Raw genomic sequence first — 25,922 nt, forward strand, 5'->3', positions numbered from 1 at the left:
CCTCCAATTTGTCTATGTCACTCTGGACCCTATCTCTACCCCTCCCCCTAGCTTAGTGTCAACTGCAAACTTGCTGAGGGTGCAATCCATCCCCTCATCCAGGTCATTAATATTGAACAAAACCAGTCCTAGAACTGGATCTTTGGGCACTCTGCTAGAAACCGACCGCCATCCTGACATCGAGCCATTGATCGCTACCTGCTGGGCCAGGCCTTCTAGCCATCTTTCTGTCCATCTTACTGTCCATTTATCCAATAGACAGTCCCTTAACTTGCTGGAAAGAATATTGTGGGAGACTGTATCAAAAGCCTTGCTAAAGCTTGCCCACGTCCACAGAGCCAGTTACCTCATCATAGAAGCTAATCAGATCGGACAGGCATGACTTTCCCTTTGTGAATCCATGCTGACTATTCCTAATCACTTTCCTCTCTTCCAAGTGCCTCAAAATGGATTCCTTAAGGATCCCTTCCATGATTTTTCCAGGAACCGAGGTAAGACTGACCGGCCTATAGTTCCCTGGATTGTCCTTCTTCCCTTTTTTGAAGATGGGCACTACATTTGCCTTTTTCCAGTCATCCAGGATTTCTCCCAATCTCCATGACTTTTCAAAGATAATAGCCAAAGGCTCCTCAATGACATTTGCCAACTCCCTCAGTACCCTCGGATGCATTAAGTCCGGACCCATCTCCTCTGGGAGAGAGGACAAATGGCAGTTTCTGGTCTCCCCAGCATCTCCTTTGGGGAGCAGTAGTTTCTGGCCCTCAACCAGTGGGGGAATGCTGGCTGTGGCTCCTGGTCAACACCCCTGGTTGGAAGTGGAGTGGCTGCCAGGCAGTGATTTGCGGCCCCTCAGCATGTCATGAAATGAGTGGGGGCCACTGGGCCAGGGTTTACAGCCCCTTGGCATGTCCTGGTGGGTGAAGGTTTGTGGCCCCGTTATGGGGTCGCAGCCCCCCCCCCCGCGCTTGCTAGGGGTTAGTCTGGCCCAGTGGCCCAGTCTATACTGTTCCCTGTCTCAATGGCCAAGTCTATAACTCCCGCCAACCTGAGGTAAATGTGGCCCAGTGGCCGAGTCTACAACTCCCCCGGTCTGGGGCAAATCGGCCCAATGGCCAAGCCTATAATGCCCTTGGTATGGGGTAAATCTGGCCCAGCAGCCGTGTCTATAACTCCCCCAGTCTGGGGTAAGTCTACCCAAGTGTCCAAGTCTATAATACAAAAAAATGGCTCCTCTCTCTGGGACGCAAAGGTAGGGGGGCTTGGGCCCTCCCAGCCCACAGCCCTATCATCAGTGGGTGGTTCCCACCACTGTCTCGGCTGCTTCCTACCCCGTCTGCTGGCTGGCCCTGTCTCCACCTGGGCTGGCAAACACTGCTGTGCTGGCAGCTGTGGTTAGTGCGGCAGTTGCAGCTGGTGCGGCTACTGTAGCTGGCGCGGGGGTGGCAGTCAGCGTTGGGGCAGTGGACCGTGGCTGGCGCGGCGGCTCCAGCTGATGCAGTAGTGGCTGCGACAGCAGCTCCTGCTGGTTCAGCAGGGGCAGTTGGTCCTGGGCTCTGGCAGGAGCTCCTTCCCCTTCGGTGGTCAGCCCTGACTGAACGGCTCCACCAGCCTTTATACTGACATGGCAACTGGAGCATGCCCAGCAGGGACTCAGGGGAGGGGCCTTTTCAGGCCAGCAAGCCTAGTTAAGCCCTCAAATTCCAGGGCGGGGTTGGTACACCCCGTGACACACCCCCTTTCATGTCCTAGGGAAGGGCTGAAGCTGGGGCTAGGGCTGCTTGGTGGCTGCCCTGTTCCCAGGGCAGGCTGTGTGACAGGCAGCTCCCGGAGCTGAAGCCAGTCTGTGGTGCGGCTCCTCCAGTGGCCAGGGCTGGGGTACACTTCCATTTCTAGTATGATATGAACATTTTATACAACAAGCTGTATACAGCTGTACTATACACCCAAATGTAAGTACAAGATTTATATTCCAATTGACTTATTTTATAATTCCATGGTAAAAATGAGAAAGTAAGCAAGTTTTCAGTAACAGAGTGCTGTGATACTTCTGATGTCTGATTTGTAAGCAAGTGGTTTTAAATGGGGTAAACTTGGGATAGGCAAGATAAATCAGACTCCTGAAAGGGGGACAGTACTCTGCAAAGGTTGAGAGTCCCTGGACTAAATGACCTTCATGGTCCCTTCTGCCCTATGCTTCTCAATGATTCTGTATACAGTAAAAAAGCCAGCAGGTGACAGACTGAAGAGTGAGAACATTACCAGTGGGGGATGGGGAACTAAATGATTTTGGACGTAAAAGAAAACCAATGTGTCAACATTTTACCTCCACAGCATTTTAACTTATTTCCTTTTACAATGCATTCTCCAATCACTCTGAATTATTTCTCCTTTAAAATAAGAACCCCTCCCCCATTTCTTGCTCTTTTGTTTTATTTAACATGGTGGAACTGAAGGTGTTTTTCCCTCTACATTTTCAGTCCGACTTTCCAGAGAGGTTAAAAAATGTTTCACTCTTCCCTCCCATATTTCCTCTAAGCCTAACCACACTGGAATCAAAACTCTGCTAGCATCAACACACAAGCCTTAAATCTTATGGGAGCACTATAAACACAGAAGTCAAGGCTCTCATTTCAGTTACTCCCTGGTAAGCCCAGAGTAACCACACTAAAACGTATACAGTTACCCGTGGTTATGCTGAACAAAATCCTATCAGAATTTGAGCCTGATTTTTTTAATACCCATTGTCATAGGTTTAACCTTGAAACTAACAATTCATTAAGTATGCGGGGGCTTAGGAAGCAATTCATGTTTCTGGAAAAGAGTTCTTTAAATTAATGCTGAACAAAAAATTTATTAAAAAAAATCAGACAGTGCTTGACATTGTGTAGATCCTATTGACGTATCAATCTTTTCAGGCAGTTAAAAATAATATCTGGATGATAAAAGTAAATGTTCTATAACGAAAAAATCTCTTGCAAATAAAATTTCAAATTACAGCCCATGACAACACTTCCAAATTGCAGCTGTGATATAGAAGCTTTGATGGAGTCAATGGTACAAAGAACACAGAAAATAATTTGCAGAAGCAACAGAGATGAGAGGTGCTGGTAACGTAAACAGATAACATGGCTGGAATATTGTATGGCACCTTTATTGGGATTCTAGAGCTTTTCACTGCCAATACCTTAAGTAATGCTGCAGTTTTATGCGGACTTCCTTGATAGTAAATAAATTCATGGGAGAAAAAACTAAGGTAAATAATCATACCCGATGGGACTAAGCGTGTGTCAAAATGAAACTGCACATTACCCTTTAATGCTAGGAGTCGCCCATTCTCTCGGGCTGAACACAGCAGCAGTTAAAAGACACCAAATGCAGAAAGTATGCCACAACTGGCATACTCTGACATCCCCAGGTGGAAGCTCTGTTGTACAGTGTCTTGCATGATGGACTGAGAGTCAAGAGACCTAAGTTGACAGAAAGCGGGGAATGCATGCTCAATGAACTTCAGCAAAATCCCAATCTCTCTGTGCCTCAGTTTCTCTACTGTTACATGGGGATTACAATGTTAACATACCTCCCAGGGGATCTGAGGTTAAAACAATATTTGTAAAATGTTTTCAGAACCTCAGAAGAAAAGAGCTATAGTAACCCAAAGTACTTTTTTTGTTTTTGTTTAGAACAAATGGGGGGAAAAAAATCACATTTTCTTTTAAATAGCCCAGGCCAAACATGCAGTTCTTCAAAATAATACTAGACAATTAAGTGTTTGTGGAAAGGCATTTCACTTGCAGTTAGCAACTTACTGGCAGTCCTGAGAGTAATATTAAACACTAAAGATTTGCATCATATTTTTAGCACCATAGTATGTTTTGTCTGTGATATGAAACACACATACTTTAGGGGCCACCTTCTAGGACAGGAGTGGGCAATAATTCTTAATGGGGGGGGTCACTCCAAGTGTGTCAAGGGCCACACTTCTATGGAGGGGGTGTAGGGTCTGAGACAGAGGTTGGGTGCAGAAAGGAGCTTGGGGACCAGAGTGCAGGAGAGACTGTGGGGTCAGAGGGAGTTTGGGTGAAGGACGGAATTGTGGTCTGGGGCAGAGGCTTGGCGTGCAGTATCAGGAGGGGGGTAAGGGTGAAAAGGTATTCTCAACTGGGGGAGGGACTCTTGGAGGGGAGTGCAGGGTCTGGGAGGGAGTTGTGACCTGGAAGAAGGGGGTGCAGAGGGTTTGGGTGGTAACCTGGGGCAGGGGAATAGGGTGGAGGATGAGGGAGAGGGTATGGTGTAGGACAGGATTCTGGCCTGGGGGGTGTAGGAGGGGATACAAGGTCTGGAAGGGAATTGTGACTTGGGAGAAGAGGAGAAAGGGGGAGCAGAGGATTTGGGTGATTACCTGGGGCAGGTAGTTGGTGGGGGGGGGGAGTGTGTGGGGTATCAGAGGCAGGCTCTGGCTGGGAGATGCTCACCTAGGTGGCCCCCAGCAAGCAGCCCTGCAGGAACCTGAGGTAGGCTCCCTGCCTCTCTGCAGGAGTCTCAGTCGTTCGGCTACTCCATGTGGGTCTGCTCCACTCATAGCAGGGGGAATGAGGGGAAGGCGTCACACACTGCCCCTGCCCCCAGAAACATTTCTCAGCTCCTACTGGCTGGAAACTGTCCAATGGGAGCAGAGAGATTTTGCTGGGGGGCAGGAGAAACGTGCAAAGCCTCTCTCTTCCCTCCCCAGCCATCCAGAGTGGAGAGCAGCCTCCTGTTTAAAGTGTGAGCTGCTCTCTGCCTAAGGATACCAGCGAGGCAGCCATGGACCGGATCTCATGGATTGGCAGGTCAGAACCAGCCCACTGGCAGCCTCTTGCCCACCCCTGTTCTAGGAGCACAGGAGCTGCCATAATGAATCAGACCTGTATAATGAATTATTCTGTTTCCACCAATTGTGATAGCATTAGGGTAGAGGACTACAGGAGAATAGTTGAAAGGAAATATATTAGCTCCAGACTAAATAAGTCTTTATTCCCAGGATAAACTAGCAAGGGCTAACCCGGACCCAACATGAACCTACTAGAATCAATCAAAGCAATCAGGCCAATTAAAACACCTTGAACCAATTAAGAATGGGAAGTGACTGTTTAGGAAGGAGTATGGCAGAAAGTGATCTTGGGGTTATAGTGGACCACAAGCTGAATATGAGTCAGCAGTGTGATGCTGTTGCAAAAAAACCACACATGATTTTCGGATGCATTAACAGGGGTGTTGTGAGCAAGACACGAGAAGTCATTCTTCCGCTCTACTCTGCGCTGGTTAGGCCTCAGTTGGAGGATTGTGTCCAGTTCCGGGCACCACATTTCAAGAAAGATGTGGAGAAATTGGAGAGGGTCCAGAGAAGAGCAACAAGAATGATTAAAGGTCTAGAGAACATGACCTATGAAGGAAGGCTGAAATAATTGGGTTTATTTAGTTTAGAAAAGAGAAGATTTAGGGGGGACATGACAGCAGTTTTCAGGTATCTAAAAGGGTGTCATAAGGAGGACGGAGAAAACTTGTTCATCTTGGCCTCTGGGGATAGAACAAGAAGCAATGGGCTTAAACTGCAGCAAGGGAGTTTTAGGTTGGACTTTAGGAAAAAGTTCCTAACTGGTAGGCTATGTCTACACTGGCATGAATTTCCAAAAATGCTTTTAACGGAAAAGTTTTCCGTTAAAAGCATTTCTGGAAAAGCGAGTCTAGATTGGCAGGACGCTTTTCCGGATCGGGGCTTTTTTGCGGAAAACAGCACTATGCTGTCTATGCTGGCCCTTTTGGGCAAAAGTCTTTTGGAAAAGGACTTTTGCCCGAACGGGAGAAGCATAGTTTTTCCGGAAAAGCACTGATGATTTTACATGAGATCGTCAGTGCTTTTCCGGAAATTCAAGTGGCCAGTGTAGACAGCTGGCAAGTTTTTCCAGAAAAGCTGCTGATTTTTCGGAAAAACTTGCCAGTCTAGACACAGCCTCAGGGTAGTCAAACACTGGAATAAATTGGTGGAATAAACTGATTCCAGGAAGTTTGTGGAATCCCCATCTCTGGAGATATTTAAGAGTAGATTAGATAAGTGTCTATCAGGGATGGTCTAGACAGTATTTGGTCCTACCATGAGGGCAGGGGACTGGACTCGATGACCACTCGAGGTCCCTTCCAATCCTAGTATTCTATGATTCTATGATAAGAAGCTTCCAGATTCAAGGGAGTTAGACAAATCAAAACACCTCACAGCCAATTAAGAACCAGTTGGGCCTGGTTTAAAAAAAAAACTTTCCTTCTATTTGCTCAGTGTGCAAGGAAGGAGATGACGAGAGAAAGTGTTGCAGAAAGTCTGGGAGGAGAAAGTGCAAGTGGATACCAGGAGGAAGGACTTGTGGTAAGGAAGGTGCTGGAGAAAGCTGTGGGGAACTGGCCTAGGGATTCGTAGCTGCCATGCAGCTGTTACCAGAAACATTACAGATAGCTGCTATTACAGGTTCCCTGGGCTGGAACCTGGGAGTAGAGTGCAGGCTCGGGTTCTCCCCACCACCTACTCCCCATTCCACTACTGGAAAAAGACTGTCTAAGGGATTGTCCTAATCTGTACCACTTAGAGAGACAAGAGAGACTATGAAGTTTGGTTTCCCTTTTCCCCCCCCATGCTTGCCAGTGATGAGAGCAGCTCAACAAACAGCAAGCTGGTGTCTAAATTGAGGGCTGCTGTGAGCCTCTGAGACAAGTAATCCGCCTGAAATCATGGGACCCACCAAGGTTGAGGAGGAATCTTGTCACACAATGTAGAACACTGATGCTTCAGTAGAAGGTGCAAGAAACCTCTCACCAGACAGATGCAGGATGACCTACATTCCATGAACATCTCACTGCAACCATAATAATGAGAAATTGGCTTAAGCCCCAAAACAGAAAGTTTTATATCCCCTTCAGTGCCCTTTTTGTTAGCATTAACTATTATATGGCTATTCTTGTTATAATCTTGTCTGAGCAGACTAGATATTCTAAAGGGCCCTTCTGGATTTAAAATGTATACATCTTTGAACTCTGGGTCTCAATAACAGCCTGTACAGTGAGTTCCACAATTATACATGTTATGAGGAATTATATTTCCTTTTATCCACTCTGTATTTGTCACCTAAGATTTCAATTAATAAAAGAATAAAATAATGTACAAATTATTTAATAGCAGTCAACAAGATTTTATGGAAAATAAGTCTTGCCAAACAAACCTGATATAATTCTCTGATGAGATTACAAGTTTGGTTGTTAAAGTAACTGCAAAGCTGTAATATATTTAGACATCTGTAAGGCACTTGACATAGTATCGGATGACATTCTGAACTAAAAAAATACCAGTATGCAGTATCAATAAAGCACATGTTAATTGGATTAAGTCTGACAGATCTCAAAGAGTAGTTGTCAGTGGAGAATCATCATTGAATGGAGGTGTTTCCAGTGGGGTTCTGAAAAGATCAGTATTATGCCTGAAGCTATTCAACACTTTCATCAAGGGTCTGATAGTAAATATAAGACCATCACTGAAAACTGAAGCCAGATACATTCAAAGTAGAGTGAGACACACATTTTTAATAGGGAGGGTCATTATACAATGGAACAAAGTAGGAAGGGAGCCAGTGAATTCTTGCTTCAAATTAAGATCTTTCTGGAAGATACACATTAGTCAAATACAAGTTATTGGGCTCAATTCTGGTTAAGAATTTGACATATATCTGTTTTTTATATCTGTGACTGTGAATTCTTCTAGCTTATGGTTATCCATTTACATGGATTTAAATGTTTATGGTTAACCATCAGCTAGATAGTCAATGGTTGGAGGCAACTCATCAGTTTAGGAAACTACTTATCATCTGAGCTGAACCATAATTGTAAATCTGCAGACTGTGAGATAAAAAGCACACTTTTTTTCCTTTATAGAATTTTCTCATGTAATTTGTTGGAAGCTTCCTAGGCAACATTCCCTTAAATCAACTATTCAGATTCCTCACACACTGCTGCTTCAAAGTTCTTTTCCCCTCAATCCACATGGCTTTAGTTGTCAGTATTGCTCAGGGAACCCTCAGGAACAGAGGCTAAGTTTACACTGGTGCTTTATTGAGCTGTAACTTTCTGGCTCAGGGGTGTGAAAAAACTTCCCCCACCAGAGCGCAGCAAGTTACAGCTCTGTCAAGTGCCAGTGTAAACTGGGCTATAGTGCTGGGAGCCATATTCCCAGCACAGTTAACTACTCCCCTTGCAGAGGTGGTTCACCTGCAGCACTGAGAGAGCTCTCAACCAGCATTCCTGCCATGGCTACACTGCTGTGGCAGCACTTTATACTTTATAGTGTAGACAAAGTTAGAGGAGGGAGTGGGGACACTAGGACATTTTACACATGAACTCAATGGGAGACCACACAGGAAATAGCAGCTTTCCTGGTAAAAATTATTCTAGATTATCTGTATACTGTTTTGTTTCTTCCCATTGATCTAGTGATGTCAAAATCACTCTGACCAACTGATCTAGGAAATTGTCTAATAAGATCATTTAGAAAATATTTCGCATTTAATATATGACTACATTGCCCTTAAAGTGCTGATCATTCTCTCCCTCCCCTGAGAAGCAAACACTTTCCTATCATGGCTCAGCCTCAAAGGGCTATTAAACATCTGCAGCAAAGGCTGATCAACCCCAGCCAACAGCTGGGCTCTAAGCAGTATAGAGGTGATGATAAATGAAACCACTGTGTTGGCTTCAAAACTTTCTTTATAATTGTCTCCAGACAAAGCATGACCAAAATGCATCTATTGTGGCAGATATCTGGGGAAATCCCATATTGTTTCACTGGGAACTTACTGCCTGTTGTCAAATAAAAATAAACGGAAAACACTATGGAACATTTTAAAAAACATTCACTTCGTAAACTTTGGCCCAATGTTTGCTTCTGCAGCATTGACCTTGTTTTTCTACTGTGTAAAAAAAAAATCAATATGGTATGGTATTGCAGTAAAATTTCAGCTTGTTCTTGGCTTCCTTTAAATAACTTTATTGTCTTCTTTTCCCCTGTCTGCGTCTGTTGTATTTGGCACTTGCATTTATTAACATGAAACTAAGTTGAAAGAAAAAAATTAAACATTAGAGAAAGAAAAACAGCATGGCATCTGGCTTGCTCTGCTAATGCCAGGGATACCTTTGCAATTCGCCAGAGTTTTCCATCCACCCGCCCTTCAGGTTTCCTAATCATTTTTGTATGCAGGAAGGCAACAAACAACTTTCACTGATTAAAAATTTCTGCTTTGTAGACGTAAGAGGAGCTATAGTTTAAAAGAAAACACCCCCTCCCCAAAAGTAATCCAATTCTAGCCAGTAAAATAAATCAATAAAAAACACTAGTGATTGTATTTCATTGCTGTTTAACATTTTCTTGCTTCTTAAAATGTATTTATGTATAAACCAGAGAGCCTTGTCGCAACTGTGGAGTCTCACTATTCCCATTACTACGTTGCAAATGGCAACTCTGGAAGACTTATACAAAAGGGCCATGCAATAAAAAAACAAAAATTCCAAAAATATATGCATTTGGTCACTTTCTGCTCTCTGTGACATAAAATTAGACCCACAGAAAAACAATAGGTCCATCTGTAACACTCCTTGGGCATTTAGACAAACTAAGTTGCCCGTTCCTAAGAACAAAATCATGAAGAAGTGCTTAAATAAAAGCACAGAACTCCTGCTGTGCTATAGGACACTGATTGCTCTCTGTGTTTAGTAATGGAAGACAGTTGGAAATCAACAACCTCTTGAAGTACAGCTTATTACACAAACAGCACATGTGATGTTGAACAAAAGGAAAAAGGCAAATAGCCATTGGACTTCTTATTCCCACATCATACTCAAGGGGCTTCTGAAGGGGACAAGTGGTGTCCCGTCGGTAGTCCGGTGAAACTCATCATTACTGAAAACAAATAAATTCTTACTTTGGTAGTTGAAGCTGCAGATGAGTTAGCTACAAGGCTCGTTATCACGTCACTGTTCACTGTGGTGCAAGCAGCTGTGGCTGGAGTAGGTAATCGAGAGGGAACAATTGGCAAAGGCAACAGCCCAGGTCTGTTGTTGCAGTTGCTGCTTGCTGTACTGTTGCAGTTACTGCTGTTCACATGATTCCCATTGGAGCTCCATTCTCGGCGATCCCACCCAGTGCGATAATCTCTTTCAAACCGGCTGTGGTGCCGTGACATCTCGGTTGAGTGCGGCTTCTTCTCTAAGGTAACTCGAGAGCTCACCTGAAATATTAAAAGTAAAGAGAGGTTATGAAGTAGGCTCAAAGGAAAACTGCTACTCAATCATTTGGGCCTGTCCCCACCACTGGTCCTGCCCCCCCACCATTTTGAATTTCAGCTGAAATTGTTTCTTATCCTTGCCAATGAAACTTCAGGAGAGGGGATTACATCCGTAGCAATCTTAATTAAAAATTGAAACGATGGAGGAAGGATACTGACTGAGCAAGTGGTGGAAAGAATAGTCATTCAGTTTCCAGAAAATTCCACACACCCACATTTTCTAGCAACATGTCAAGGGACAATACACAAAGAATGAAATGCCAAGTTAAAAGTAATTAATCATCCAACCTCTCCAACAGATTTCTAGCAGCCTCCCAAAGATGTCCTTTTGAAAATTAAACCTTTCATAGGTCTTGCACCAAAGAAATGTCCACCCTGCCAGTTCCAATGAGGTAAAGATGAAAAGAAAGCCTTTCTATTCATCATTGTTCATGCCACTCTCATTTATTTTAACACACAGAGACTCACAGATCCATTCATAGAGTTTAGTCCAGAAGTGATCATTAGTTCACCAGTCTGACTTCCTGTAAATCATAGCCCATGAAATTTCATCCATTTACCCCTTTAGTAAGCCCATTCATGTATGTCTGATGAAAACATATCTTCCAGAAAGGCATCCAGACTTGATTGAAGGACATCTCCACCAAAGATGGAGAATCCACCACGTCCCTCGGTAGTTTGTTCTAGTGGTTTATCACCCTTATGATAGAAATCTTAGCCTTATTTTCAATTTGAGTTTGTCTAGCGATAGCTTATAAAGTTTTTTCTGGTTACAGTAAAGCGTCAGGGCATGTCTACACTATGGAAAAGATTGACCCTCTGGAAGTCAGTCTTCTAGCCTAAATTGAACACTCAGGGAAGCCCCCACTGGCATCCTGTACTCTTCATTCTGTGAGTACAGGAGTAAGGGAGAAGTAAGAGAAGCCGAGGAGTAAGGGAAGCCAACGGAAGCATGTGCTCCTGTTGGCCTCCCGCAGCGTAGATACTGCAGCAGCTCGCCTTGAGGTAAAACAAATCCAGCTGGATGATGTACCTTAATCCAACCCGTCTGGTTTAGTGTAGACCTAGGCTCACAGTCACAAATATCAGAGTTACAAAATGACTGTAGGGCTGGATTTACAACCAGACACTAGGCACATACCTAGGAAATTCTGGCTTTCTAGGGGTGCCTTGCTAAAGCTATGTGCAAAACAGAGGTCAGCTACAGGCACAGAAGGAGGGGGGATTGAAGATGCAGTGTTGAGGGGTGCAGAAAGTGTAAATCCAGCCCTGAGTGACTGATTGGCCACACAATCCTTTTTTTCTAGAGGTATAACCTTGCATTTCTCTGTATAATGTTTGAATGGAACCAGTTTACTAAGCAATCCAGATTACTCTGTATGACTGTCCTGCACTTATAATTATTTACTACTCTGCCAATCTTTGTGTCATCTGGAAATTATACCAGCAGGGAGCAAAGTCATATTGGAAATTATACCAGCACAGGGAATCATGAACTTCTGAGTTCTAATCCCTGTTCTGACAGTTTCACACTAGCTGATGTGATGGGGTGTTCCAACCCTGCACTGGCCTAGCAAGGATTAACCATGCATGTTGGGTCCAGAAGGCAGTACTTCCAGAAACTTGCTGGATATGCCACCGTTGGAAGTTGTTTATAAAGAGGCAGCTCAGCTCAGTCGGGGCTGATTGTGGAGAAGAATGGATGCACGTTGCTGACTCATGCCAGGGAGCCAGCAGAGTGCCAGACTGTGGAGGCTGAAGGTGCTGAATCCACAGCTTGACCCCAGTCGACTGCTGAGGTGAGGGAGGTGGCAGGGCACTGTCCCAAAGGAAATGCAGATTCTGGACGCAAAGGTAGGATGTGGCCCAGGAAAAGTGCTTATTGAGAGAGGAACCTGAACCTGAAGACAGAACTGCTGGTTTCACAGGGCCATGGGGTTGGGCTCAATGGAGTAGGATGCGCCCAAGCCCCTCTATCCCTTTCAATGTCTATCAGTAGGCCCCACTGCTAGAGGACTACGGCAGCTACATAGACACCAGCCACGAGGCCTCACTACCCTGAGGAGCAAAATACAGGACTATGTAGCACTTTAAAGACTAACAAGATGGTTTATTAGATGATGAGCTTTCATGGGCCAGACCCACTTCCTCAGATCAAGTAGTGGAAGAAAATAGTCACAATCATATATACCAAAGGATACAATTAAAAAAAATGAACACATATGAAAAGGACAAATCACGTTTCAGAACAGGACTGAGCAAGTGGTGGAAAGAATAGTCATTCAGTTTCCAGAAAATTCCACACACCCACATTTTCTAGCAACATGTCAAGGGACAATACACAAAGAATGAAATGCCAAGTTAAAAGTAAACTAAAAAGGGGGTGCGGGGGGGAGGAGGGGGAAGGAAAGAAGGTAAGTGTCTGTGAATTAATTATATTAGAGGTGGGGAGAGTTAGATGTCTGTGAGCTAATGGTATTAGAGGTGATAATTGGGGAAGCTATCTTGGTAATGGGTAAGATAGTTAGAGTCTTTGTTCATTCCTTCTCGGAGAGTGTCATGAATGACAGTTCAGAGGATTGACAGTTCAGAGGATTAACATGAATGACAGTTCAGAGGATTCCCTTTCAAGTGCAGATGTAAAAGGTCTTTGTAGCAGAATGCAGGTGGTTAAGTCATTGAGAGAGTGTCCTTTCTGGTTGAAATGGCAAGAAACTGTTTTTTCTTTGTGATCTTGTCTGATATCTGTTTTGTGGGCATTAATTCTTTGGCGAAGTGTCTGAGATGTTTGTCCAATGTACATAGCAGACGGACACTTTCGGCACGATAGCATAAATTATATTTCTGGATGCGCAGGAATATGTGTTCTTGATCTTATAACTCACTTGGTTAGGTCCAATAATGGTATCAGCAGAATGAATATGTGGACAAAGCTGGCAACGGGGTTTGTTGCAAGGGAAGGTACCAGGGTTGGTATTAGTGTGGTATGTCCTGTGGTTGTTGGTAAGAATCATCTTGAGGTTAGGTGGTTGTCTATAGGAGACTATGGGTCTGTCTCCCAGAGCCTCTTGGAGCTTTGTATCCTGTTCCAGTATAGGCTGTAGTTTATTGATAATGTGTTGGACAGGTTTAAGTTGGGGGTTGTAGCTTCAGAGACTGGCCCTCAGGCCTGGCAGCCTTGAGAGCAAAGGTAGCTCCCTAGACTCTGGTCATTAGGCCTCATGGCCCTGATAATAAGAACAGCTTTCTGATCGCTGACCACAAGGCCTCTGTGTTTAGTAAAATTGGGCATAGAGGCCCCCATAACAGTTTGTAGTTGTTGCTTAGGAACCTGTTGTACCTCTTCATCCAGGAGGTGGCATTGCTTCTCCTGGGAAGGGTTGCAGGGCAGGTTTGCTCTGAGCATGTTATACTTCAATAATAAGTAATACAGTTAAATAGCTCTTGGGGGGCGGGGGGGAATGAAGGGGTGGGCTCTCAGTAAACTAATGATTCTATGTCCTATTCAAACAGAATTTCAGGGTTTTTCTGACATGCAGATTATGAGGACGCCTCTTGACTTCTTTGAACTGACATATGGAAATGGCACACCAACTTCTGATTATGGCAAAAAATAGAGGCACATTGTCCATCAACAAGAGTGCAGTAAACAGAACATCTTTGTCTAAACAGAAAACTTTAAAACACATAGTATGTGTGTGGGGCAAAGGGGAGGGAGATTTTTTTTATAAGCAACGGTTGTCATGGCATGGAAAACTAGAACCAGACATGTAGCTTTAAGGATTAAACAATTTAAGACTTTATAGCAACTCTTACTCCATAGTCTAAATATATTTTATACACTTTAATCAAAAGGGACATTGCCAACTCCAATTTACAACTTTAAAATGTAATTGTCAAGCTGTCAAAAGAGTGGCTCACTACCGTGAGTGCCAACTTCAGGGCAGACTGTCAAGCAATAGGGCACAAATCCCCAAATTGGCTGCATATGGTACAATTAGATTTACCCACCCAAGTAAGACGTGTGAACTTCTCAAGTACTACAGAAGCCTTAACATGGAGTCACAGATAGTCCTCTTAGACTCCACAGTCTATCTAGCCATCCAGGCAAGTTTGCCTAGGTGATAGATGGTCCCTTATACCAAAATACACAACAATATTCAGGTTACTCCCAAACCTAAAGTACCAGTCCCTTCACCAAAGACCATGCTTATAACCCATCCTATACTAAGCAAATGAAAGGACCATTAACAAAGGGCTAGTCTACACTAGAATTGCTAAGGCAGCACAGCTGCACTGACTACTGTTGCAGCACTGCTAGTTCAGATGCCCATGGCCAATGAGAGATAGCTCTCCTGTTGGCATAATCAATCCACCTATAGGAGAGAAGTGGTCGATATGTCTCCTGCTGACATGCAAAATTACGGTTAGTGTAACTTACATTGTACACTGAGTGGCATTTTCAAACCCCCTTGTCAGAAGACTGAGGGTATGTCTACATTAGCCCCCTAGATCAATCTAGGGAGGCTAATGAGGGCGACCGAAATGGCAAATGAAGTGCGGGATTTAAATATCCCGCGCTTGATTTGCATGTTCCTGGCTGGTCGCCATTTTAGAAATTGTCTAGCCCGAAGTAACTACCCGCGTCTACATGCAGCAGTGAAACAGGATTCCGAAATAAAGCCCTAACTCGAATTAGCTGGTATTCCTGGTAGCCTCACTATGGCTACTCTAAATTTTTCCTCCCCAGTGCCTGCCAGGGCTCTAAATTGAGATAGCATGTCTACATTAGGGAAGCCTGCCTCGGACTAATTTTGAGGCTTCCCTGTAATGTAGACATGCTATTTCGAAATAAGCGTGTAGTGTAGACATACCCTTTCATATTACCTTCTAACATGGGATACCAATACTACAAGTAACATTAGTACATGCCGCATTCCACAAGCATTTCATAAAGTCTAAAGAGTAAACACATTCTTAAAACTAATACCTATTTTAAAAATATTAACACACAGGCAAGTCAGACTGATTTCTGGTTTGGCATTTGTCAGAGTTCAGTGCGGCTCAGTAGCCTTGGCATAAGCTGGCTCATGGCCTACCAGCATCACATTACCGTATTATTTTATACCTTCAGAGAAGTAGGCGTCTCTACCTTTTAGCCCCCAAATCTGTGCAAACCGCACATGTGTCTGGGAACAAATTTGTGGGCTCTTGTTTCAGAAGGTGGTTGGGAATCGAAAGGTCTCCACCACCTGAGCTAAAGAAGAATCTCCACAGTTGTATTAGCATTCAGGTTTATATCTTCTGTGGACCAGCTATCTAGAGGGAATGAAATCATGCCTGCATGTACACCCACACAGAGACACTATTACTAGAGCAGAATTGACATGTCACTCAGCAGAGAGCAGTGGTAAACATGCACATAAGTCAACACCTACTGGTTTTTACTGCATGATCTAAGACACCAGGCACCCAGCAGTTCCACGATCAGATGATACTGACAGGTAATTACATTGTTAACTAGTAGAAGAAAGGGCTGCAAGGAACCTATGCATTAAGAAGTTTATTTAATACCCAATACCCTGATTATGAGCAAACTCCTTCCTTGCCACCACTGCCATTAAGAACATTTTATGGTGGTCTCAGTAAAAATTAAGATCAAACACTAGAAACCTCAGTTTCTGCATATGGCATTAAATGCATGCTCTAGTTTAGACACATCACTTTTGGCTAAGGATAAAGATATCTGGCAGCAACAAGATGTGTAAAATGGAGACTGTGGTGATTTCTGCGTAATGCATGAGAATTCAGTTGCCAGTGCTTTTAAAATAATAAACCAATATAAAATGATCCCATAAATAGCTGCTAGGTTGGGTAAGGGGAGAGGAACTTGCTCATGAACAGGTTATTGAATTTTGAAATACGTTTATGGACCCACGGCTTGCAGGCCATTTCCCTCCCCTATTTAGTCGGTGAGGCCTGAGTGACATAATGTACCAACACACCTATGCTCATAACTCAAGCTTATCCCAGTGAAACTATGTAACGAATGGAGCACAATCATTACATCCCGCTACATGGTATTTGTCACAGCCCAGTGTAAGATCCCTTGAAAAACTGCACTGAAACGGGATTGCAAATTATTCTTGCCAGGAGCAGGGATGGCAGCAACCATTACAGTTAAGGATGTATATGCATTTCCATCCTAACTCAGTTTTCAGTAGCTCCAAAATGTTCATTTTTCAGGCTAAACATTTCCAGGCATGATCTCTTCTTAAAGAACTTTTCTTTTGTTCAGTTATTTTTAACATGTAAGCAAAAATATATCTTTCAGAGTATAAGTATGAAGAAAAAACAAAAATACCCCATTACATACAAATAACTACTATGATTTAAAAAATTATCACCAAAACACGTGTCTTTACACACATGTGTTTATATCTGTCCATTCATGATATTTATACAGGATGTGGATCTGAGGCTGAAGAGGATCCTAATGGAAGCAGGTAAGAATCCACTGATTGTCCTTCATGTGGGAATAAATGATACTGATGGATTTTTGCTAGAATGCATTAAAGGCAGTCTGGGAAAGATGCTTAAAGACATGGAGGCTCAAGTGATAGGTCCATCAATACTTACTAGCCAGGATGGGTAGGAATGGTATCTAGCCTCTGTTTGTCAGAGGCTGGAAATGGATGACAGGAGAGGGATCGTGTGATGATTACCTGTTCTGTTCACTCCCTCTGGGGCATCTGGCATTGGCCACTGTTGGAAGACAGGATACTGGGCTACATGAACCTTTGGTCTGAACCAGTATCGCCATTCTTATGTGATCTTCAGTGCAATTCTACTTGTCCCAAGAGGAGGTGAATGAAGGTGAGTCAAGATGATGAAGATCAACAGATGACTCTGGGAAGGGTTCTCACAAGATGGATTTCAGTTATTCAACAACTTGTAGGGATTCACCAGCTGAGAACTGTTTGCATGGGAATGGACTCCACCTGTGTAGGGAGGGAGACAGGCATCTGGGATGGAGGTAGGCACGACTGATTAAAAGATGTTTAAAGAGGGAATTCAGGGGAGGGGACTGGGATCCCATGCCTGACTCTAATATGAAGAGGGAGGAAAATCAGCTAGAAGAGGTTACAGCAATGGAGAAAGGAACAGCAGAGGATAGAGGAACAAGATGAAAGCAAGTGCCAGTCCCACTGAAGTAACAGGTAAACGACAATGGCAGTAAAAGGAATGTGCCTAATCAGGAAAGGAATCTGGAGGAAGTCAAGCAGAAATGACTAAGATGTCTGTACATGAATGCACTGCATAACAAAATGGGGGAACCAGAATTGCTGGTGCACTAAGCAAAACCAGCTATTACAGAGATAATGGAAATGCGGTAGAATGGTAGCCATGACTGGAGTACAAGTATCGAAGAGAATGTCTGTTAAAAAGAGACAGAAAGAAAGGTAAAGGTGATGGAGTATCATTGTATAGTAATATGAGACAGACTGGGAAAGAATTAGAAGTGATGGAATGAATAAAACCAAATCTGATTCAAAATCACTTTGGGGATGAAAGGTAACAGTCTCCATTGGGATAGAGCTTGGATTCTGTTACAGGCCTATAGCTTCCAATTCAGATATTTTTCATTAAATACTATCAGGAATTGTATGATTATGGGATACTTAAACTTTCTAGCTGTAGATTTGAGAACAAATGCTGCTAATAATGCTGGAACCCAAATATTATTGGATATGATCACGGGGTGCTTGATCACGGGGTGCTCTTCCAGGAAGGACTGCTTGGCGGAGATGCTTCCCACACTTTCCAGGAGTGGGAAGGCCTTGTTTGGACACAGACTGGCTAACCTTGTGAGGAGGGCTTTAAACTAGGTTTGTTGGGGGCAGGTGAACAAAGCCCACAGGTAAGTGCTGCATGTGCGGGACTGGGAGATGGGTTGGAAATGGGGGGGACTACGGCCTATAATGGGAAGGAGAAAGGAGGGTCAGGGCACAACAGGGAGGCAAGATCAAATCAGTATCTTAGATGCCTATATACAAATGCGAGAAGTATGGGTAATAAGCAGGAAGAACTAGAATTGCTAACCAATAAATACAACTATGATATCATTGGTATTTCAGAAACCTGGTGGGATGGGACGCATGATTGGAATGTTGGTATGGAAGGGTACGGCTTGCTCAGGAAGGACAGACAGGGAAAAAAGGGAGGAGGGGTTGCCTTGTATATTAAAAATGTACACACTTGGACTGAAGTGGAGATGAATGTAGGAGATAGCTGTGTAGAGAGTCTCTGGGTTAAGCTAAAAGGGGTAAAAAACGAGGGTGATATCATGCTAGGAGTCTACTACAGGCCACCTAGCCAGGTGGAAGAGGTGGATGAGGCCTTTTTTAAACAATTAACAAAACTAGCCAAAGCCCAAGATTTGGTGGTGATGGGGGACTTCAACTATCCAGACATATGTTGGGAAACTAACACAGCGAGGCACAGGCTATCCAATAAGTTTCTGGACTGCTTTGGAGACAACTTTCTGTTTCAGAAGGTTGAAAAAGCTACCAGAGGAGAAGCTGTTCTGGATTTGGTTTTAACAAATAGGGAGGAACTAGTTGAGAACTTGAAAGTGGAAGACAGTATAGGGGACAGTGATCACGAAATAATAGAGTTCATGATCTTAAGGAAAGGTAGAAGGGAGACCAGCACAATTGAGGTAATGGATTTCAGGAAGGCAGATTTTGATAAGCTCAGAGAACTTGTAGGTAAGGTCCCATGGGAAGCAAGACTGAAGGGAAAAACAACTGAGGAGAGTTGGAAGTATTTCAAAGGGACGTTGTTAAGGGCCCAAAAGCAAACAATTCCGCTGTGTAGGAAAGATAGAAAATATGGCAAAAGACCAGCTTGGCTTAACAAGGAGATCTTGCACAATCTCAAAATAAAAAAGGAGTCATATAAAAAATGGAAACTAGGACAACTAACAAAGGAGGAATATAGGCAAGCAACACGGGAATGCAGGGGCAAGATTAGAAAGGCAAAGGCACAAAATGAGATCAAACTAGCTACAGGCATAAAGGGAAACAAGAAGACCTTTTATAAATACATTAAAAGCAAGAGGAAGACCAAGGACAGGGTAGGCCCACTGCTTAATGAGGAGGGAGAAGCAGTAACAGGGAACTTGGAAATGGCGGAGATGCTCAATGACTTCTTTGTTTCGGTCTTCACCGAGAAGTCTGGAGGTGTGCCTAACGTAGTGAATACAAGCAGAGAGAGGGTAAGTTTAGAAGATAGGATACACAAAGAACAAGTTAAAAATCACTTAGGAAAGTTAGATGTCAGCAAGTCACCAGGTCCTGATGAAATGCATCCCAGGATACTCAAGGAGCTGATAGAGGAGGTATCTGAGCCTTTAGCTATGATCTTTGAAAAATCATGGCAGACAGGGGAAATTCCAGAAGACTGGAAAAGGGCAAATATTGTGCCCATCTATAAAAAGGGGAATAAGAACAACCCAGGAAACTACAGACCGGTCAGTTTAACGTCTGTCCCAGGGAAGATAATGGAGCAGGTAATTAAGGAAATCATATGCAAACACTTGGAAGGTAATAAAGTGATAGGGAATAGCCAGCATGGGTTTGTGAAGAACAAGTCATGCCAAACTAATCTGATAGCTTTCTTTGATAAGATAACAAGCCTTGTGGATAAGGGAGAAGCGGTGGATGTCATATACCTAGACTTTAGTAAGGCATTTGATACGGTCTCGCATGATATTCTTATTGATAAACTAGGCAAATATAACTTAGATAGGGCCACGATAAGGTGGGTGCATAATTGGCTGGATAACCGTAGTCAGAGAGTTGTTGTTAACGGTTCTAAATCCTGCTGGAAAGGGATAACAAGTGGAGTTCCTCAAGGGTCTGTTTTGGGACCCGTACTGTTCAATATCTTCATCAATGATGTAGATATTGGGATAGAGAGTACGCTTATTAAGTTTGCAGATGATACCAAACTGGGTGGGGTTGCAACTTCTTTGGAGGATAGGGACATAATTCAAAATGACCTTAGCAAGTTAGAGAAATGGTCAGAGGTAAACAGGATGAGGTTTAATAAGGAGAAATGCAAAGTGCTCCACTTAGGAAGGAACAATCAGTTCCATACATACAAGATGGGAAGCGACTGTCTAGGAAGGAGCATGGCGGAAAGGGATCTAGGGGTCATAGTGGACCACAAGTTGAATATGAGCCAACAGTGTGATGCTGTTGCAAAAAAAGCAAATATGATTCTAGGTTGTATCAACAGGTGTGTTGTAAGCAAAACTCGTGAAGTCATTCTGCCGCTCTACTCTGCACTAGTTAGGCCTCAGCTGGAGTACTGTGTCCAGTTCTGGGCGCCACATTTCAAGAAAGATGTGGAGAAATTGGAAAGGGTACAGAGAAGAGCGACAAGAATGATTAAAGGTTTAGAGAACATGACCTATGAAGCCAGGCTTCATGAACTGGGCTTGTTTAGTTTGGAAAAAAGAAGATTAAGGGGGGACATGATAGCGGTTTTCAAATATCTAAAAGGGTGTCACAAGGAGGAAGGAGAAAATTTGTTCCTCTTGGTTTCTGAGGACAGGACAAGGAGTAATGGGCTTAAAGTGCAGCAGGGGAGGTTTAGATTGGACATTAGGAAAAAATTCCTAACTGTCAGGGTGGTCAAATATTGGAATAAATTGCCAAGGGAGGTGGTGGAATCTCCCTCTCTGGAGATATTTAAGAACAGGTTAGATAGACATCTGTCAGGGATGGTGTAGACGGAGCTTGATCCTGCCTTGAGGGCGGGGGGCTGGACTCGATGACCTCTCGAGGTCCCTTCCAGTCCTATTATTCTATGATTCTATGATAGATAACGGATTTCTTTGCTAAATAGTCAGGGAATCAACAAGAGGGGGTGCTATTTTAGATTTAGCATTGGTAAACTGCAAGGACCTAAACTAAATGGAAGGATAAACAAAAATAGATCTGCAGCTAGGTTCCTTGATTTCAAAAGGGCAAACTTTAAAATATTAAAGGAATTAGTAAGAAAAATATACTGAACTGAAGAACTCAAGTATCTGAATGTGGAGGAACTTGGAATTACATTAAGTCCAAATTGCAGAAACTATCGGAACCCCACATCTCAAGCAAGAGGAAAAATTTGTGGGGAAAGGTTGCAGAGCAAACTGGATGAACAAGTATCTCAAACAGGTTACTGAGAGAAAGCAGAAAGCCTGCAAAGAATGGAAGCAGGAATGGATCAGCAAGGAAAGCTACCCTCGGGAGGTCAGAAAGTATAGGGAAAAAGAAAGAACGGGACCTTGCAAAGGAAATGAAAATAATCAGTAAAAGATTCTTAAGCCATAAAAATAAAAAAGAAATCAAAGAAAGAAATGGGACCACTAAACACAGAGGATGGAGTGGAGTTTAAAGATAATCTAGCTCAGGGGTGGGCAATAATTTTGATGGGGGGGAGGGCACTCCAAGATTTTGGAAAGTGATCGAGGGCCACATTCTTCCATGATATTATTGGAGAAGATGCAGGGTCTAGACTAGAGGTTGGGTGTAAAAGGGAGCAAGGGATTAGGGCGCAGGAGGGAGAGTGGGGTCTGGGAGGAAGTTTGGGTGAAGAAGACAGTTGTGATGTAGGGCAGAGGATTGGAGTGCAGGGTTTTGGAATGTGACCTAGGGAAGGAGGGGACTGTGATCTAGGACAGGGGACTGGGGTTTGGTTTGTGACCTAGGGTAGGAGGGGATTGTGATCTGGGACAGGGGATTGGGGTGCCAGATCTGGGAGGGGGCATGTGTGCAGGAGGAGCAGAGGGTTTGGATATGTTGAGTGGAGGGGCAAAGGGCTGGGGAAGGGAAGGGTTGCGGTGCCAGAGGCAGGCTCTGGTCAGGAGACTTACCAGTCAGCAGCCCAACCAGTCTGCCTGCAGAGCTTAAAACATTTCTCAGCCAACCAGCCTGCCTGCCCCACGCCTGCAGAGCCATGTGCTTGTGTGACTGACTGAGCTGGAGGGGAGAGGGACGTGGTGCTTTGTGTAGTGCCTGTTATTCAAACGGGGAGCTCTCATTGGTCAGATTCTAACTAGAAACCAATGAGATTGTGTTAGGAACATGCGCAGCGCCTGAAGCCTTGTTCCATCCCCTCCAGGATCACAGTTTTGAGAGAGAAATGGCCCAGCAGCCACTTTTCTAAGCAGTGTGCGGAATAAGCAGGGGAGCCTGCCTGGGACTCCCTGCTGCTTCTGCGAGCCAGATCCGGTGACTTGGCAGGCCGGATTCGCTCGTGGGCCATATTTTGCTCAGGCCTGATCTAGCTCAACATCTAAATTAATCCTTTGCCTCTGCTTTAATCAGAGTAAGAAGCAACTTGCGAGCAATTGCAAGGTGGCTAATGGGAACAAGGATACGGATACAGGAATCATCATATCGGAGATAGAAGCCAAATTCAAACAGCTTAATGGGACCAAATCGGGGAGCCCAGATAACCTCCATCCAACTACATTAAACGAACTGGCGCATGAAATGGAAAGCACAATAGCAGGGCTGTTGAAAGAATCTATAAAGCTGGGAGTCTTCCCCAATGACTGCAGAACTGCAAATATAATGCCTAATTTTAGAAAGGGGAAAAAAGACATTCCAGAAGTGACAGTCCCTCCCATTACATTGGCCTCAATTGATCCTAAAACAAATCTTGAAAGAGAGAGAGTAATTAAAGACATTGAGGCAAACAGTAATTGGGATAAAATGCAACTTTGTTTTACAAATAGCAGATTGTGCCAGTCCATCCCGATCTCTTTCTTTGAGAAGATAATTGATGTGTGTGGGGAAGAGGGGGGAGGAAAGGGGGCTCACAGAATGAGAAGATAACTGATATGTGGGGGGCACCCCCACAATCCTGGCCTATTGCCTGAGATCCTGACTGCTGGCCAACCCTGGCAACCCTACATGCTTGGGACCCAGCTGCTAATCCCATGGGCCTTGGGCTCTGCTGCCAGCCCTTGCATGCCAGGATCCCGGCTGCCAGCCTCATACACCCGGGGCTCTCCTGCTGGCCCCATGGGTCTTGCATTTGCTGCCGGCCCAGCATGCCTAGGTTTCTCCTGGGAGCCCCAAATGCTGGGATCCCAGCTGCAGGCTCAGGGTGCCCAGAGTTCCCTGAGCAATCTCATGTGCTGGGGTCCTGAATGCCAGCCTGGTGTGCCAGGGTTTTGCTCTCAGCCTCAACTTTGGGCCAGAGAGTAAAGGGCAGGGTTAAGGCTTTTGGATCAGAACCCCTCTTTCCCCGCAACCACGTGGCCACTTTCTTACCAGTACACTACTGACTTTCGCCTTTAGTCTCATTACTTTGACCTCAATTTTATGAAAGATCCTAAAACAAAATCTTGAAAGAGAGAGTAATTAGAATCATAGAATACTAGACCTGGAAGGGACATCAAGAGATCATCACTTCCAGTCCCCTGCCCTCACGGCAGGACCAAGTATTATCTAGATCATTCCTGAGAGTTGTCTATCCAACCTGCTCTTAAATCTCTCCAGTGATGGAGATTTCACAACCTTCCTACACAATTTATTCCAGTGTTTAACCACCCTGACATTTAGGGAAGCTTTTCCTAATGTCCAACATAAACTTCCCTTGCTGCAGTTTAAGCCCATTGCTTCTTGACCTATTATCAGAGGCCAAAGAGAACAATTTTTCTCCCTCCTCCTTGTAATACTCTTTTAAATACTGCTATCTCAGTCTTCTCTTTCCTAAACTAAACAAGCCCAATTCTTTCGGTCTTCCCTCACAGATCATGTTTTCTAGACCTTTAATAATTTGTGTCATTCTTCTCTGGACCTATTCCAGTTTCTTCACATCTTACTTGAAATGTGGTGCTCAGAAGCAAATACAATACTTCAACTGAAGCCTAAACAGACCAGAGTAGAGAAGAAGAATTACTTTTTGTGTCTTGCTCACAACACTCCTGTTAATGCATCCCAGAATCATGTTTGCTTTTTTTTTTTTTGTGCAACAGCATCACACTGTTGACTCATAGTTAGCTTGTGGACCACTATAACCCCTACATTCCTTTCTGCAGTACTCCTTCCTAGACAATCGCTTTCCATTCTGTGTGTGAGAAACTGAATGTTCCTTCCTAAGTGTAGTACTTTACATTTGTCCTTATTGAACATAGAGGTAAAACTAATTGGAATAAAATAAAATGTGATTTTACAAATAGTAGATTGTCAGACCATCCTGATCTCTTTTTTGGAGAAGATAACTGATTTTTTAGACAAAGGAAAAACATTAGATCTAATCAACCTGGATTTCAATAAAGCATATGATACAGCTCCACAGGAAATTATTCATTAAACTGGAGAAGGAGATGATTAGTATGAAAACTGAAAAGTGGGTAAGGAACCGGCTGAAGGGGAAACATTCAAGAATGTTTGCTATCAACTGGGGATGCATCAGCTGTAAACAACAGAGGAGGAAGATGTGGGTATACTGGTCAACCACAGGATAACTACAGACTACCAGTGTAACTTGGCTATTAAAAAGGCTAATGCAATCATTGGATGCAACAGGCAAGGTATTTCTATTAGAGAAAAGGAAGTGTTATTACCATTACAGTAGGCACTGGTGAGATAGCATCTGGAATACTGTGTGCAATTCTTATCTCTCATATTGAAGGAAGATTAATTCAAACTGGAATAGATACGGCAAACGGCTAAAAGATGATCAGAGGAATGGCAAACCTACTTTACAAGAAAAGACTTAAAGAGCTTGATTTCTTTACTTTAACAAAATAAAGGCTGAAGGGAGATATGTTTGTTCTCTATAAATACATCAGATGGATCAACAACAGGGAGGGAGAAAAGTAATGTAAAGGCCACAGCTGACACAAGAACAGACGTATATATACATAAGTTTGGGCTTGAAGTTAGGCAAAGTTTTCTACCTCTAAAGGAGTGGGAATAGATCACTTGTTGGTTTAAACTAAATGCTGGATTTAATTTTAAAACAAAATTTTAGGATTTCAATAATTCAGCCAGAGGTTATGGACCTATTACAAGAGTGGATCAGTAAGGTTCTGTGGTCTTCAACATGCCTGGGGCCAGGCTAGATGGTCATGATTATCCCTTGTAATCTTAAAATGGATGGTGCCTCTAATGTGTTTCTCTGTACAACACCCCATCAGATTGAGATGTTATCCCCATTTTATAGAGGAAGAACTATGACACAGAAAGCATAAATAACTTGCTCAAGGCCAGGAGTAACCCAAACACTATCTACGTGTGGTGTACTGTCATGTAGTGGCAATTAGCCCACTTACAGAGAGAAAGAATGAGTTTACTCTACAGCCTTAGTTGGGAGGCAGCTATAAAGCTCAAGCTGTAGAGGCTCAGGCACAAAGCTCTAGAGGTCCCAGGTTTGGTTCTGCCTGTTGCTACTCCAAAATCAGGAATTCTGTTGGAGAGGAAATCACACCTTGCATAGATGAAGCTCATTCCTCATTGGTTTAATGAGCTGTGCAGCACACAGCTTTGTGAAGGT

General features: G+C 43.7%; 1 protein-coding gene across 5 annotated transcripts in view; it reads right to left on the reverse strand.

Moving 5' to 3' along the window:
* The window catches only part of KLHL29 (kelch like family member 29), a 598,373-nt gene that overhangs the window by 368,587 nt on the left and 203,864 nt on the right, over positions 1–25,922 (reverse strand). For all 5 annotated transcript variants that reach the window (XM_075923421.1, XM_075923423.1, XM_075923422.1 and 2 more), the window contains one exon: positions 9,990–10,295. In XM_075923421.1, coding sequence (XP_075779536.1) covers positions 9,990–10,250 — 261 coding nt within the window. In that variant the 5' untranslated portion in view covers positions 10,251–10,295. The remainder of the gene's footprint in view (positions 1–9,989; positions 10,296–25,922) is intronic.

Source organism: Pelodiscus sinensis, chromosome 3 (assembly GCF_049634645.1).
Source record: "Pelodiscus sinensis isolate JC-2024 chromosome 3, ASM4963464v1, whole genome shotgun sequence".
In the NCBI taxonomy this organism is placed as follows: Eukaryota; Metazoa; Chordata; order Testudines; family Trionychidae; genus Pelodiscus; species Pelodiscus sinensis.